The sequence below is a fragment of the Ochotona princeps genome, chromosome 16 (genome assembly GCF_030435755.1).
Source record: "Ochotona princeps isolate mOchPri1 chromosome 16, mOchPri1.hap1, whole genome shotgun sequence".
NCBI classification, from domain to species: domain Eukaryota; kingdom Metazoa; phylum Chordata; class Mammalia; order Lagomorpha; family Ochotonidae; genus Ochotona; species Ochotona princeps.
This window is the reverse complement of record NC_080847.1, coordinates 3156199-3173807: the sequence shown is the minus strand read 5'-3', so window position 1 is coordinate 3173807 and position 17609 is coordinate 3156199. Positions and strand designations below refer to the sequence as shown.

General features: G+C 49.1%; 1 protein-coding gene across 1 annotated transcript in view; it reads left to right on the top strand.

Annotated features, from left to right (window-relative positions):
* Positions 1 to 17609, top strand: part of CDH13 (cadherin 13) — an 853721-nt gene that overhangs the window by 468994 nt on the left and 367118 nt on the right. Inside the window, exon 6 of the mRNA XM_058674822.1 lies at positions 8806 to 8958. Within this exon, the coding sequence (XP_058530805.1) occupies positions 8806 to 8958 (153 nt within the window). The remainder of the gene's footprint in view (positions 1 to 8805; positions 8959 to 17609) is intronic.

Genomic DNA, 17609 nt, shown 5'->3' with positions numbered 1-17609 from the left:
AAGCCAGGGTGATGGAGACTGCTTGGCACCTGGACACGTGGGGGCAGCAGGCACAAAAGAGGGATGCTCCCAAGCCAGGGCAGGAAGAGTGGCTGGACTGGCTCTCAGCAGGGACCACAGGACAGCAGCACACTCCTCTTCAGCTTCACAGTGAGCTCGTGCACGTGACAGACTCCTGCAGGGCCCTCAGATCAGAGAGCAGCTGGCCTCCATGGCACCTTTGCCAGAGGGCAGAGTGAGCGTCCTCCATCCATAGGCAGCACAGCCGTCAGCTAGAACTCCCCAGAGGCCCAGGAGGGCCTCTTTTGAGGTGAGATCTGTTGGTGACTTGCACTGACTGCCTTCTCTGAAGTAAGATGGAGCCGAGCTCCTCCTGTGCCTGTCCTTAGGTCACGCCCACGCTGGCCCATCCTGCCTCATATTCCCAGCCATTTCCTGGATCTCACTCTGCACATCTGATGTAGAACATGCCTTCTCCACCACAGTGCCCTACACCGCTTCCGTTCATCCCCCACTCCCTTGGGACGTTGGAGTCGTCTGCACAGGGACGTTCCCAGGCTGCTGGATTTACCCACGGTTGTTTCAAGGGAAGGGCTAGTGATCATAACTCGAGGGGATCCTGAGACCCCACCCATCCACTGAGAGACATCAGCTGCCAAGTCTTTACTGACTGACAGGTGGGGTGAGCATCTCTTCTGGGTTTCCTCTTGTGAACAGTAGAATTCTGGCAGCTATGAGCTTCAGAGGAAGAAAGATGCCCATTCGATTGATGTTATCATGTCCATGGCCTGTTACTATTCATGGAGCAAGTTACTCTGTTCTTCCAAGAGAGACAGAGACAGAGAGAGAGAGAGAGAGAGAGAGAGATATTAAAATCATGAATGAGGATGGTCATTCACGGTGGCTATGTTGGAGAATATAAGTGTGTCTCTTGGAATCCAAGCTGAGAAGCAGAGCTGGTTCTAACCAGCCATTGACAAGCTGTCTAAAAACCCCACCCGTGGTACACACTCCTGGATTTGTTTGAGTGTTTCCTCTCCTGTCTGACCATATGGATCCTCTCTTCAGCTTCTCTTTACTTTGCTTCTTTATTTATCAGGAAATATTTCAGTGTCGGATATGGGCCATGCACTGTTCAAAGCAGTGAACAAAACAGAAGCCCTGCTAACACATTTTATATTTAAACGATAAATAGAGACCACAGACATTAATAGATCAGGACAGAAGCCAGGTGCTGAGGGCTCTGTGATGGATAATAAAGCAAGGCAATGGGCTCGGGGGACGGTGTTGAATAGGAAGGCGAGATGGGATTTTTTTAAATCAGGCAGCCAGGGAAATCCTTTCTGAGGAAATGAGTATAGACAGAGATCTGGAAGGCTGTGCTGCTATCAGCCAGACAGATACCTGTGTGGTGAGAGCGTGTGCAATTAAAGCTCTTTCCCAATTACCACTGAGAAACAGAGCTGTGATGATTGGAAGGCTGAGACTGAGACAAGAAAGACCAAGTAGTCCTGAAGAGGCTTATCTGCTGGCCGCAGGATGGCGCCACAAGCCTCACCTGAGCCTCAGCTGGCTTCCCACCCACAGGAATAACTCATTTGTTTTCAGGCATCCCTGTGCACTTTGGACTTTCTCCAGGTCACTGCCAACAGCCCTCCAGGGTCTCTCCAAAATGGCAGAGGCTGCTTTCAGGATGATAAAACGGAAGGATCCCCAGGCCCTCCTTGCACCAGTCCCAGACATTGTCGATCTGGGAGGCCAGGCTTGTCTTTCGGACAGGAGGCTCTGGGTCGCAAGTGTGCTTCTGGGATGGGGGCATGTGTCACAGAATGGGAACGTTGCAGGGTGGGCATGAAGACAGACATGGTAGTGGGATCTGCAGGGGCTCGAATGCACAGCTGAGAGGATTTCAGTGTTCCAGACATCTCTAGAGTGAGATTTCCTCCAGAGGTCTGATCAGGGCATGAGCAGTTGACAAAGATGGTAGCAGCCTCAGAGTGGTGTAGACACCCTTCCAACCAAGGACCACACAAGGTGAGAAGAGCAGGCCAGGCCGTCCATTGGAAGCAATGGGCATCTCGTTTGTTTTTGACACTGGATATGTTCTTGGGCACCAGGCACAACAAGAAAATACACCCTGAATTAGAGGTACCAAAAGAAGAGTTGAAACTCTTAGTGGAAGGGCAGATAATGTGAATTTCCAGGAAGGAATTGTTCAGTTGTTGGTGTCAATTACCCTGAAATGGAAATAGGTCCAGGTTCACCATGCTGATTTCATTACTCTGCTTTCTCTGAACCGTGGTTCAAATGAGTGAGTAAATGTTTGGGTTATCCTTTCCCTGCCGAAGGGGGAGGAGCAGAGCAACAGGGAGGGTTCATGAGGGATGAGTGTCCAGTTCAGCAGCATCCAAGGCATCCAAGTAACTTAGGGTTCCTTTGGATGGCAGGACACAGGTGGAAACTCCATTGTATGCTACATTTTAAATGTTTATGTATTTAAAAGAGTTACAAAGAGATACAGGGAGACAGAAAGAGAGAGCTTCCCCATCCCTCTGTCTACTGGGTACTCCCCAAAAGGCCACAACAGCTGGAGCTGGGCTGGTCTGCAGCCAGGAGGCAGGAGCTTCTTCTGGGTCTCCCACATGGGAACAAGGGCCCAAGGACTCGGGCCGTCCCCCATGGATTTCCCAGGTGCATTAGCAGGGAGCTGGATCAAAAGTTGAGCTACTGAGACTTGAACTGGTGCCTAAATGGGCTCTGGATCGTGTGACTCAGAAGGCAAGGAGTTAGCTAAGGTGACTTTGACGTGGTCTGTGGGACTCAGTTGCTTCCTCTGAAGTGTACAGTGATAACAGCACCTACCTTATAAAGTTAAGAATTAAATACACTAATGGATGTAAAATGTACAGTGTAGCATGGGGTACAACGTTCAATTAATGGTCCTCTTTATCATGATTGTCATAATAGCAAGCTTTTCTATAGCCTAATGAAAAGCTGAAGCAGTTTGCCTTGTAAGTAAAAATGTTTGTGTGGCTCACCATTTTGGAGGTTCAAATCCCAGGTTGGCTGTTCTTCTTGTTTGGGATCTAGAGAAGATGGCTCAATATGTGCAGAGGAAGAGATCACAGACAAGCCAGGGAGCAAAGAATGGGTGCACCCAACTCAGGTCTAACAATAACCCACCCATGAGAAATCAAGAGCTTCAAGGAGAATCAGCAGTGACCTAGAGACCTCCTATTGGTTCCATCACCTCCAAGCCTCAGGCCACCCTGGGGACCAAGCCTATAGCAACTGGTACAATCTTATATCCAAAGCATAACACTCAGTGATGTCTTCAGGTAATATCCATTAAAAAAATATTGATTGTATTGATGGGTCATAACACTTCAATGGCCTCACTTCCCTTGCTCCCCATAATTCTTCCATTATGGGGAGCATTAATCCCTCTTTCACCAAGAGTAACATGACGCTCAGAGGTGACATGCAGCTGCCCCCAAGTCCGTGCGCTGTGTGACCTCTTACCTGGGATGTAGAAGTGCCTTTCACTGCCGCCCATGTTCTTCTGAACACTCTGCGTTGCTTGGGACCCCTGGCCTCTGGACGATCACAAAGGTGTGGTCAAGCCGGCCGTCTTTGCAGGGTTCGGTGGCAGCTGTGCTGCTCTCTGGAGGACCCAAGTCTGTGAGGGCACCCACCATTTGGAACATTGCTGGTCTTGAAGCTGTTTGAAACACAGCAACTGCTGTGTTGACTTTGACAAAGGTTTCTGCTCAAAGGGACTCTGGGCAAATGCAAAGTGGGAGGGCACTCGGTCCTGTCACAGCTGCTGGGGAGCTGTGAAAGGAGGGATGGAAAGGGAGCGGCGCTCCACAGGGAAAGTGACTGTGTTTCCTAAAACAAAAGTTGAATACAACAAACTCTTTTTATTTTTTAAAAATTTCAGAGTTTATGGAGCATTTTACAATCACATAAAAACATGCAAATAAAGTTGCCCATCTTAGCTCAGAACATTCATCAAGTGTCTTCCCTGTTCCAAGCCAGGGCATGTGGAAGGGGATAAGAAATGCAGAGCCAGAGGGGCACACCCTGCCATCTCTGGGGCGCAGTCTGCCTACCTGTGTGTCCCCAGACCTCGCTGGGGAGGGCAGCTGGGGCCCCTGTGGAGTGGGGCAGGTAGGCCAGTGGAGCTGCTGAGGCAGGAGATCACCAGCATGGAGAGAAGGAAGTGTGGAGGACTGGGGGGCAGATGACCTTCCTCCAGGTGAAGCAGCGCAGAACAGAAGGCCAGGTGCTCGGTGCAGTGGTGGCTAAGGCAGCACATGGAGGCGGAGAGCCACTGGTATTTTACCCAGAAGGCACTGGGGAGCCACCAGAAGTTTCCATCTGTTTCTGCTCTGGTCTGATTCAGGCTTTCATTTTACAACAACTTTCCTAATTGTGATTGGGAAAACAGAAGAGGTGCAAACATAAAGGCCCAATTCAGCTACCTTGGCCTCCCATGACTTTTCCATAATACAATAATTGTTGAAATAACTGCGAACCGCACAAGAGCACAAGGTGTAGGTGCTGCTGGTGGGGGAGTTCAGCAGAGGGCTGGGAGCTCTGATGGCCACGGGGACCTGCGCAACATGGTGGCCATTTTGCAGATAGATCCAGCACACCAAAGGTACCTGATGTCAGTGCAGTTTTGGAAAACCCAAGTCCACAAGAAGCAGCAGAGTACCCCGTGACACAGTGCAGTCAGGGAGAGCAAGGGCTGTCCTGGCTCAGATCTGGGAATGCAAGGGGGGCCGCACTGGAACAACGAGTCTGAAAACAAGAGGTCTGTGGCAAGTTTACGGAAACACAGATTATGAAGAAAAGAAACTTATTGAGGTCCTTTCATTTATGAAATCTGAACTTGAGATTTTAGTCTTGCATCACTGTTAACTTCTCTGGTTGTGAAAAATGTTAAAAGGGATTAGATGAAAAAAAAATATGAGTGGTTACTGCCGCTTCCCTGCAAAGCTGCCTGCATGGTGGCACAGCAGCCTAATTCTCTGCCTGGAGTGCTGTCATCCCATGTGGGAGCCAGTTTGTGTCCCAGCCACTCCACTTCTGATCTAGGTCCCTGCTTATGACTTGGGAAACAATAGAGGACGCCCTAAGTCCTTGGCCCCTACCCATGACGTAGACCTTGAGGATTCTCCGAGCTTTGGATTGGCTCAGCAGCTGTCATGGTGGCCATTTGAGAAGTGAACCAGCAGGTGGAAGATCTCTCTGTCTCTCCTTTTCTTTGTAACTCTGACTTTCAAATAAAAAATTTAAAAATCTTTTTAAAAGGAATATAGGCAATCAATAGTCTCTTTACAACATTCCACTTAAAATTGATCTCCTCCAAAAGTGTGTAAAGGCATATGCACATCTACTTGTAAATGCCCCAATCCTATTGATTCGAAAAAAAAATTGTAAAACAACAAATATATAATGATCGTGTTGATGTAAAACACACAGAATTGCTGTGTGTTCTGTGACATGTCCGTGCATAAATTCATGAACTAATGCCTTTAAAAGACACCCACTCCCGGCCTCCCTGGCCACTAGCAGCAGAGAGAAGAATGAAAGACAGCAGTCAGGAGAGGGGGTTCCAGGAGGATGCAGGCTTGATGCACAAGGCATTGTGCTTTGTGAGAAATGGACAAGAATAAGCACCCTGAGCTGCTCCCCTCAAGCGTCCCACACCTGCTCCAAGCCTCCACACTTCCTGCCGGTCCCTGGAGGCAGGAGTCTGTGGTCCCCAGGGTGCTATATACCGCCCACAGCCAGCCAGGAAATCTCTTTATCCAGGTTTTGCAGCAAGATTCTTGGGTGCTATTTGCGTGCCCTCCAGGGTGTTGGCACCTGGGGTCCCAGTCCCTTGTTGTCATTTGTTAGGGTTCTTTGCTTCCATTTCAGCTCAGAGAACAGGAAAAAGAAAAGCTGCACTGTGAAAAGAAGTCTTGCATTATTGACAGTGATAGGAGAGTCAGGCTAATGGTGAAGGCGTGCCACATGGGGTGACCTGTGGTGACAGCTGCGGGAGCAGGGACCACTGGCTGCAGGGTCCCACACCTAGGGGCAGTTGGTGGTTGGGAGCAGAGAGCAACAGTATGAGGGTGTCTCCTGAAACTAGTAGAAAAGACAAATAAAAGATGAATTTGTTTTGGTGCAAAATACTTTGAGGAATCCATGAATCGTTTTTCCAGGTTGTTCGTTTTCCGTGGACTTTGAAGACCCCTCACAAACCTGATGGGAACAAGGAAGGGCCCAGTCTGTTCAGCTGTCCTTTTCCCTGCAGAAAATCTGTTTCCAAAGATTATTTTTAAAAACAACATCTGTGTTCTTAGAGAGCTGGAAGGATGGATAGATGGATGGGTGGATTTGCAGGTAGTGGTAACATGCATATTTGGGTTAAGATGATTTTTGAGCCTAGAGGCATCAGTGTGACCCACAGCAACAATGGCATGATTGTGTTGCGATCACTGCAACAGTTGCAGTTGTTAGCTTTGATGCATTGATCCCTTGCTGCTTGCCAGGAACTGTTATTTGTGAACTGTTCACCAAACCTCCGACAGCCAGGAAGTAAGCAGCGTCATCCCATTGTAAGAAATGAGGATGTCGACACCCAAGCAGTGTGGTCTTGGTCATACAGATGGTAGTGCTCATGGCTGTGCCTGCAGCACCTGCTTTTATTCGCTCGGCAGACACAGGCATCCGTGCCTGTTGCTGGGCTGGGCACCAGGATCCAGTCTCAACTCAGTAAGCTGTGGAGTTTTGCCTTTGTGGAACGTCCAGGAGGGGGAAGCAGGTCAGAAGAAGCGTGAGAGTTGGATTAAATCAAACCAAGCTGTGATTACAAATAATTTTCATCAGAAGGTATCACAACCTAGCCTTTAATGAGCCTATTTTCCATTAATCTTAAAAATGCAAACAGAAGTAATTGGTGTTTAATCAAAACTTTCAATGTGTTTTTTTTAAGTGTTTGAATCGGAAAGAGGGGTTGCGGGGGAGGGGGGAGAAGCTGTGTTGCCCTACACAGCGGTGGGGTTTCTGCCAGGTGAAGTCATGAACTTCTGCTGTCTTAGGCACCATTGCCACCTGGGGGCCGGTGTCAGAATTGCAGGCTTGGTGACTGGGTGGGACCTCTGGGGGATGCCAACCAAGTGTAGGCAGGAGCCTGTCCAGGGTGTCTGATGTGTTTTCGACCTCCACTTTGTGTGGTTGCAGTCACATTAGCATTTGCTGGATTCGGTGAAGAAGCAGCACTATGTGTGGGCAGATACTTGGGTACACGCTAGATCCAGCTTGTGCAAATAATTCTCAGGAGCCAGTTCAATGGCCGACAGGTTAATCGTTCACCTTCAAATCCCAGCATCCCATACGGGCACCGGTTCATGTCCCGGCTGCTCCACTCCCCATCCAGTTCCCTGCTTGTGGCCTGGGAAAGCAGCAACAGCAGTGGTTCAAGTCCTTGGCACTCTGCATCTACCTGGGAGACCAGAAGAGCCTCCTGGCTCCTTGCTTCAGATCAGTTCAGCTGTGGCAATCGCAGCCATTTGGGGAGTGAACCAATAGATGGAAGATCTCTGTTTCTGCCTCTCCTTCTCTTGGTAAATCTACCTTTCCAATAAAAATAAATGTTTTATTTTAAAAAGCTAAATTAAAAGCAGTTTTAAAAAGCAAATAATAGTTATCCAGATGTACAACTTGAGATACCATGGAAACTCCATGACTGGGCCCCTGTCAGCCTCAAGCTCCTGACTCACTATTCTGGAATTTTCTAGGCTTCTCTTCACCTGACCACTGCCTACTCTGTGCTATTTCCTCTGCCTGGTTCCCCTCCACACCTTCACCTGCTGGGTCTGTTCTTCAAGGTAAAATCAGGATTAACATCTGTTGGGAAAATTTCCTTGGAGCGGTGTAGAACACCCTGACAGCAGTGTCCAGCTGTTGTGGGCTAAGGAGATGGTTAGCGCTCGCTAAGCTGAGCACTACAGGCAGTGGGCTTGGGGCTGAAAGCACCTGGTCTAATGGAACTCAGCTGTAGCCAGTATTCTGCTAACGAGAGTGTGGGCTAAAGCGTAAACAAGAACTAGGTGAGAGGTCAAGAGTGGAGGCACTAAAAGCAGGCCTCGAGAGAGGCCGGAGAGAGACATTTCCACCAGCCCAGGTCTCCGTGTCGGTGCCTCATCCCCAGATCCTTCGCCGTGTCCACGTTACCAGCCCAGCCGGCCGCAACATCCAGCAATGGCGTCTCCAGAGAAGATGAAAATGAAGCTTGTTTTAGAGTTGAAGGAGCTGTGACTGTGGCCAGTTTCCACGCTGGGTCTCACAGTTGCATCCATTCGCTAGGATTAATGAAGTCCTCTGCCCTCAGGATCATCGAGGTTTAAAGGAAACATGTCAAGTGTGTCCCAGTGCCTGCCCAGTACTTGATCACTGCCTTCTCAGGGTACAGCTGTCCAGTAAATACTTTTCATTGCCTGCCTAGTTTTGTATAAATAAGTAAATAATTCTCTTCCCTGGAGTTAAAAAAAAAAGTGAAGTGAATGACCAAACGTGAAGTTCCTGCCTTCCTTGATCCGTCACACGCCACACAAGTGTGAGTGCTGGTGGCAGTCTGCACATCCAGATGAAGGGTGCCAAGCCAGGACCGGGTCCTTGGCACCTAGGTGCTGGCACCTGTGGTGAGCAGCTGACTCATGGAGCTGTCTTTGCAGCATGGGCCCCCTTGTTTTTCCAGGCACTCTTAAATGTTTGTTAACTCTTAAATGCTTCTCTCACCAGGTGGTCGACAGTGACAGACCAGAAGGGTCCAAGTTCCGGCTCACTGGAAAGGGAGTGGATCAGGAGCCTAAAGGGATTTTCAGAATCAATGAGAACACGGGTAGCGTCTCCGTGACACGGACCTTGGACAGAGAAGCCATCGCTACTTACCAAGTGAGTGCCCGTCGCGAGTCCACTCTGGCTTCCCTCTGAGCTTGGGGGCTCCAGGCCCCTCACAGCCAGGCTGCGTGGTCACCAGCAGGGTAATGGGGAGGAAGGCACACAGGTGTTCCCCCAGGCTTGAATCATGTTTTGATGCTGGAGACCAAGGAAGCAGGTCCTGGGGCATCTCATAGAGGGCCAGGGGCTGCTGGTGGGCTTGCCTCTCCAGGGACTGGCCCCCAAGGAGGTGGTGGAGGAAAGCCTATTGATCCAGAGCAAATGGGGAGGAATTTTCTGAAGTTTTGTTTAGTGATGCCATGGTTGGACCTGCTCCTTAAAGTGACATAATCACTAAGAGTTCAGCCATGTGCCAGTGGTTCCATTATGGCACATTTTGCAAAGCAGTTAGAGGGAAAGACTGGATACAGTGAATGGAAGCAGAACACACACACACCTTGCTCATTGTTGCGCCAGGTATTTGTGTGCAGCGTGATGGGCAGATCCTAAGAAGCATCAGAGAAGAAAAGATGGTGTTGCTGGTCACACTTGAGTGTTCTCGGTTGTCTTTGGTTGTCTTACCCACCCAGCGAGTTTGCTATGAGTTTCCAGGGAGGATAAGGGAGGGAACAGACACCAGAGGTCCATGGTGCTGCACAGAGGTGAGGTGGCCACAGGACAGCAGCAGGTGCAGGGCCTGGGAGGATGAGCTTCGTGCCCAAATGCTCTGTCTGAGGCCTCATCAGAGGCATGACTGTGAGCACTAGTGGCTGTGCCTCATAGCTTCCGCTTCTTCCCATGGGATCTGGTCATTGGAGAAACTGTACATTGGTACCTTCAGAAGTATCCAGTTCTGTCTGGACTAGAAGGTAAGCAGAGGTGACCTGGGTCCCAGTACCAGGCTGTGCATGTATGGCCTATGCTCTTTGCAAGCCTGCGAGGGGCATGCCCCTGAGGCGTCAGACACGAGAAACTTGGGCTGCCATGAATGCCATGTGGTAGCATGGGGCCTGAGAGCCCACGACAAAACTGCCATGCACATCTCAGCACAGCTGCGTCCTGAGCTGCGTGACCTGGGGCAGCCCGCTTACCTCCCTGGTGTGGTGACCGTTACCCACAAAACGCCTCAGGATAGGAAGAGGCAAAACTACCTTGGGCATATGCTTGGCACAGTGCCCGGCACTCAGCAGGTGAACACCGAATCTTGAGCTCCTCTTGGTTTTTTTCCTGAATGCTTTTGAATTTTGTATTCAAGTTCTAACATCAGGTTCTTAGTTCTCATCCTGAGGAGGTTGACATTGTCTACCCTTTTGTTGTGATGTTTGAAATCATGGCATTGTCTGAGGTATCAGAGATTTCTGGATGGATCTTGCTCAGGAACTCCGTGGGGGCGATGAAAGAGGCTCAAGATAAAGAACCAAGGACAGGAATCTTGGGGGGAGGGTTCCTGTTCCCTGAGGTAGGACTATCCTACATTGAGGGAAGTAGAGAACTCCTTGGCTGGGAGTGCAACGTGAGTCGGGAAAGGTGAGAGCTGTCCTCTGGAGGGTTGGGGGTGACCCCGCAGCGTCGGGATGCGCCTGTGGAGAGCTGGATCTGTGTGGCATGCGTGGGTCCCAGAAGTTCCAAAGAAATTGTACACCTGCAGCGGAGACCTTCCACGTTCACATAAAGACTCCAGGCCACAATAACCAAGGCCTGCCTCTGGACCTTGACCTCCAGGTGCAGTGAGAAAGCCCGCTGAGGTCAAAGAGGCCTGGGGACAGTGAGAGCAACAGGACAGAGAACTCTCACGACTGCCTCCCATCCCAGCTGATGAGAGATGACCAGTGGTCACCCGGTGCACATTGCCCAAAAAGCTAGGCTGGGGCTCCTGAAGGATGATTTCCAATACGTGTGGCTCTGTTTACCCCCAGATGGTCACAGAGCTGTGGCTGGTGATTGTGTGGGGCTTGGGGACCCAGGAGGCGTGGCTAAAGGGTGGGAAAAGCCTGGTCAGGCAGGCTGGCTCTGGAGCAGATACAGTGTCTGCTGGACATGGCTGCCTCTGCTCGTGTTCACTGAGGCACTATGGTCCAACAAAAACCCCCATGGAATTTTTCTTTAAGAAAATCTGTTTTCATCTCAGTGGGACAGAAAACTGCCATGCAAGCCTTAGCATGGCTGCCTCCATGGCTGTGTGAGCTTGGACAAGCCGTTGGCCCTCTCTGGTCTTGTGATTCTCATTTATGAGGTTGGAACAGTGTTGCCACTCATCAGAACTGCAAAAGAGGGAATCATGGGGTAGTGCTGACCAGATGGTCAACTAGAGCTTGGTGTGGAAGCCGCTAATGGCTTCTTTTCAGCTATATTGTAGTAGTGATAACATGGATTCTCTGTGCAGCCAAGCTGGTTGAACTGAGCCATAGTTCTCATGAACTTGGTTGACTGTCTCAACTTCCTAATCTAGGAAGTGGCAGTGGTGGCAGTCCCAGTGATCCATAGAATTCCATGAGGACCCGAGAGGTTAATCCACGTCAAGTCTTTGAACAGTGCCAAGAGCGTGGTAAGCACTCGTACAATCTTACCACGTGAGTGAGACAGTAATGATGTCAGAGGCAATGGACAGTGATGGAACACCCCAAGGGCACTGAGTGTAGCCCAGCCTGCCCATTTCTGACATTAGCTTTCCTCGAATAATCAGGGATTTTTATTATCATTTCATAATCTATTTCATAATATAGTGGTCAGTTGATCAGTTCAATTTGCACATCTCTAAAAGTTCACAAGAAATCGAGTTTAAATATGTAGTTATTTTGAGGCAAAAACAAATTTGGAGCCCATGCATAGTAGTTTTTTCACTGTGTATTTTTCTATGAACTTTTCGAAGACTCCTCTCCTGTTTGAATGCCTATAGGGGAAGGGGGAATGGAACAGAGAAGAAGTGAAACCCACTGGATCTCCCACTTTCAGCTGGAATGAGAACCAGGTCCCTCAGTATTGGTTGGCTTCAGGCACAGGCCTGGTGCAAGTCTTCCCTGTGTCAGGTGCCTGTTAGAAATCATCTTCTGGCTCAGTAGCACAGTTAGAGCCAACATAGTTGGTAGCATGCCTGCTTCTTCAAAGAGCAGAATCTAGTCCCCAGAGCCCAAGTTTAATTTCCATCCTTGCAAGGCTGAGAAGCAGAGAGCAGCAGGTGGGGGAGGCATTGGCACTGCAATTGCTCCAGCCTTGTTGCTTCTTTAGAAGTCAAATGCTACTCGAGTGCACATGCACACTATTGTGTTAACATTTGCCAAATCCGACAGGAAAATATTTTGATCTAAGCCTCTGGGATTTGTTTGATAAGAAATAATCTGGGATTCGTTCATCTTTGGGTCCTGGAGTGAGGATTGTCATTGCAGCCACTGTTGATTGAACATTGCATGGTAGATACTGTGCTAAACATCCATAGCCATTCTCTTATTTAATCCATTTCACACAAGGGACTAAGTAAGTAGGTGTTAACACCGTTTGGCAGATAAGCAAATAACTGTTAAATGACTCTGTCAAGGCCTTCTTGTGGCTTTAGGATCCGTATCGCTTCTCTGCAGCTGCAAAGCACCACATTTTCAGGCCTTCAAACACTTCTGCTTGCTGTCTGTGCACCTAGACCCCAGTATCGGATCCACAGATTCCTCAGCTGCTCTGCTGGGAGCTCTGCTGATTGGTGCTGGGAAGGCGGTTTGACAGCTGGGTGATCTGTTGCTTCTTAAATGCCATTTTGTTCCTGACCCTCTGTTACCTTGGTGCTGCTCCCTGCCCCAGCTTCCAAAAAGGTTTCCCATGCTTCTGACCCAAAGTAGGACCTGGAAAAATAATTTAGCTCTCTCAGTATTGGAAGCTGACATATTAATGCAAAGCCTTCTGAAATATTACTCATTATCATGCATTTTGCCAGCATTTGAGTGATTTGTGAACTCTTCATTGGAATAAAGTACTGTAAATGATTCATGAATGGCCAAGTTTATGAAATTCTATAAAAATATTAGCAGGTGGTAATGATTCCCTCACACTGTGAACATAATCGGCCCGCTGCAAATTTGTCAATATGGAAGCATATGAGTGGAGTGGGAGATGGAGTCTTTTAAGCAGGTGGTGGGGTCAGATGGAGGGTTTAAGTTGGGCTCTACAGGATGTGTGAGGCAAAACAGGAAGCAGGACCCTGGTAGTGGACAGGTGGCATCAGTAGGCCTTATAGCATGTCACTAGACTGCATGACTTGCTGGAAGATACACAGGTGATACAGGAATTGATGGGAGGAGAGCAAGCATTAAGCATTAAGCATCCAAGAATGCCTTAGGCCCCTGGAATACACAAACACATTTTTTAAAAGTTTTTTTTTAATCTTACATTGGTTCTTGGATTAGTTGGGATCTAAATGGCTCCTAATATGTATTACCATTGTTGATGCCAACCTTTCTGGAGTGTTTACAATATGCCGTGGCTTGGTGCTGAATACTTCAATGATGATCTCAGCTAACTCCGTAATGATGAACCTGAGATGTCATCGCACTTAGTTATAGCACAGACATGCAGAACCACCTGCACTCCCAGCCCCTGAGTGTGGTTGGGATCCCACCAGCTCTTGGGGAATATTTGCTAACATTTTCTGCTTTGGGTCCTTGCCCTGCTTCAAGCCAATTTCTTGGCCAGGCTTTGGCTTTGCAGTTAAGAGTGTTGCCTGAAAATTAGCACACACCTGGCAGTCAGAAGGCATCATTGCTCGTAACTTTCATTTGTTTCCTTCCATTTGTGTGGCTCTGCCCCAACTCTGTCCTATCTGTGGTTTCCAAGACAATTTGGCAAAAAATATATTAAGTTGAAAAATGTGACTGTCACATGCAAATAGGAGTATCATAATGTTAGTGATCATAAACCAATTGGGAGATGTAGATTGATTCAGATTAGAGGATTATTTAGGTGATTACCCTGATTATAATAATGTCCATGTTATGCATGGGTGCTGCATACATCACCTTGATGGGTCTGCACTACCTTTAATAAGATTTGCACTTGGAATGCTCCCCCAGCCCTTAATGATAGAGACACGCTCCATAAATCACTTCAGCCTCTCTAGTCAGATCCCCCCGGCCAACTTTCTTAGTTGGGATTTTTGGTACATTTTTGAACATGATCATTGCATGATGTTTAACAGTATCCCTGGCCTCTGCCTCCAAGATGCCAGTAGCAATCTCCACCCAGTCTTTGCCAGTTGTGCGATGGGAGTGTGGTTAAAATACTTGCCCCTGAAACATTAGAACCACTGTTGAGATGAACCACCAGAGCCCCTGCCTCTTTCTGCCACTTGGCACCCACAATGCTCAGAAGTGGACAGAGATGCTTTGGCTGTCCTGGAGGACCACATGCTCCTGCTGCCCCTCGGATCTGCACAGCACAGCTGCAGCTTGGGTCACATTTCCTGCCGAGTCTACAGGAAGTGCCCACATCGCTCACAGGGCTCCAAATTCAGAAGAGCTGGGGCAGAGCAGTCCTTGGCTTCCATTCTCACCATTACAGGAAGGAGGATCAGCTAGCAAGGCAGACCGCAAGCTAGCATGTTGTTGTCTGCAGTATCAGTCACTCCATTGGCTCAGTTTTGTTGGGCCAAGAGCTTGTCCGCAGGTAGTGCAGCTCTCTGTGGCAGGTACACAGTTGTGAGGAAGGCTCATGTTGCCCATCCTCTTGAGTGTCCTGTGCCCTGCGGGTGGCCTCTGGGATGGACCTTCCCTGCCAGGATAATGGTAGAATATAGTAGGATATAAGCAGACTATGTTGGGAAGGGCTGATGACACCCCAATACAGCTATGTATTATAGAGCACAGGGCCACACCCGGTGTTTTGACCATGAACCAACTGTGCTTGTTGACTCCAGACTGTCTAGCCTTCTGACCTCTGACCAGGCAGAATAACCTGCCTGATCAGAAATTATGTCCTTCCCACCTGTAAAGTAAATGTAGGGCTATAAGGGTTTCTTTGGAATTAATGAATGCTGGGCATGAGCCCTCCTGGATTTCAAGCTCCCATATCAGCTCACTTGGGAGAATGCGGCTTCATACCACCCAACCCCCAGCTTCTCTCATCATATGTGATTGAGAAGAGCCCTGAGCAAGAGGAGCTTTGGTGAGAAGCCTCAGCCTTGGAGGAAGACCTGCTGAGGTTGGGATGAGGATTTTGCCCCTAGATGGGTACTATGAAATTGCCCTTTTCTGTTTGGGAAAGGTTGACTGACAGCACCCTCATGGATTGACCTGCTATTGTGCCAACCTTGGCAAGTGATGGAATCCTCGGCCTCTGATTTGTTGCCTCTAGGAAGGGAGTAAGACTCCAGGATTTTCTACAAATGGTGTTGCAGTTAGAAAGTAGGCTTCATGCACATAGGGTCAGCCCAGGAACTTAGTGGCTGTCCAAGAGTGAGGATTCATCCTGTCCTTTAAATGTTTGACACTTTAAGCTGCCTGTAGGTAAAATAGAGGTGAAAGTAGCATGCTGGGCAGACAGGTAGTGGTTCATGTATTGGTCTGACACTGCAGGAAGGAATCATCCAATTTGGCAGTTCTCAAATTGTGACCCACAGTCCAATAGAATAACCTGAGAAGCTGTAGAAATGCATATTTCCAGGCCCATGCCATGCCTACTGGGTCAGAGGCTGTGGGCACAGGTCCATTGTCCAGGTTTTCATAGTTCTCCTGGTGATTCCCACACTTGCTGCAGTTTGACAAGCCCAGCTCGAAATACCCAGGCTCCTGAGTCACTGCTGCTGACTTGATCCATTAACTCGCCTTGACGAGGGTGCCCCATGGACCGATTTCATTCCAGGCCTGCCAGGGGCATCTGTTTGTGCCTTGAGTATGCTGATTTCTCCAAGGGCTCCAAGAGGCCATTTGCAAGCCTCCCACCTACCGCCCACACTGCCCTAGACGGACAGCCTGGTTCATGTTCCATTAATGGGTCCTGCCAACTGAGCGAGTTCATCCCAGGGCTCCTGTGTTCCAAGCTGCCCAGACTCAATGGCTGCTGAAGGTCACGTGTCTGAGTGCCTGTAGGCCAGGAATGAGGGTGTCACCAAGAGAGTTCAGGAGGATGCTGGCCTGGATGTGGTGGGAGGGAGCTGAGCCAGTTTTCATGCCTTGGCAAATGTTTGACTTCGAGAAAGACATTTATGGCTCTCAAACTTGACTGTACATGGAATCACCTAGACCTCCTCCTCACCCACAAGCATACTCTCCCATGCCAAGCTGCCCAACTTAACCAGAGTCCCTAGGAGTGAGTTTGTGTGTGTGTGTGTGTGTGTGTGTGTGTGTGTGTGTGTGTGTGACTCTCCAGAAGTTTCCACAGTGAAACCCAGCATGGGAGCCCCTGGATTTATATTTCTCTCAGATCCTAGTTTACCCCTGCGGAGCCACAGGGCTTGCTGTGAACATCCCAGGAGGGAATACAGGAGTTTACAACAGCTTGGTAGGGGGAATCCTGTCACTCCCACTCAGCAGATGGCTGGACACTGAGCAGGCATCTGAAGTTGGCCACTTTCTGGTGTCTCTTTTGACCTGAACATTTAAAACACAGGACTACCAGGAAATGAAGGCATGTGTGCAGACTGCTGCATGAAAATGCAGCTCAGGGTCTGGCTGTGGAGCTCCTTCCTACCCCAGCGCCTCCAAGTGCCTTCCCAGCTTTCCACTTCATACTTGCAGCCGCTTCATTTTGCAATCTGCCCTTATCTGCCAGGTGCAGCTGGTGAAACTGAGGCATGAAGGGGTTAGAAACCACATCGCCAAGGCCGCACGCACCTGGATTAGACCACCCAGTCGCTCCTGCCTGATGGTTTATTTGGTCCACTAAGCAAAGCTGCTCTCTCACTCCCCACTGCAAAAACGAATTTCCCGTGCGTTTATTAGCTGAGGCAGACTCCTCAGAGAGGCACTAACTTGAATCTTGAGAGATGAGCAAACCTGGAGTGCCTGGGTTTATTCTCTCCTCCACCCCCACACCAAGGTCCTGGCACACAGTCAGGTCCTAATGTGTGTTTGTAAAATGAGGACAGTGGCCAAGTTTGTGCTCTAGCCTTGCTTGTCTGCCATGGAGATGCCTCATCATACCTGCTGTGGGGATCATTCAGGCCGAGGGCCCGAAGTGCTTCTACACCTCAACCTGGAGGAACCTGTAAGGCCATTTGGCCTGACCCAGGGAATTGACAAATAGGACCAGTTAAATAATTGGCCAGCTGCTGTTGAACTTGAATCTATCAGAAATGCTGAATGATCGCTTGATAATAGCATGGGGGACAGCACCCCTGGCAGCAGGTCTTGCAAGCCCAGACAAGGCACCCACAGCAGCTCCCCACACCAGTCACCTCAGTGCCTGCACTTGTTTCTGACTTGGTACTAACCATCAGGGGAAGGAGGGGCAGTGTGGTAGGCACAAGCACAGCAAGAGAGGAGCACAAGAGGAAAGAGGAACAATTGTCCTCTTCTCACTTCAGAAAGCAAGTTTGGAGCCCAGGGCTGAGAGGCCACCAAATGGTCATAGTGATTATTAGTGTTATTATTTTTTTGTGAGTGATTCAGCAAGACTGAAGATGAGGGCTGGAAGATAATTCAACCAATTTATAGGAAATGGAGTGGAAATCACAGGGTGTAGATGCTGGG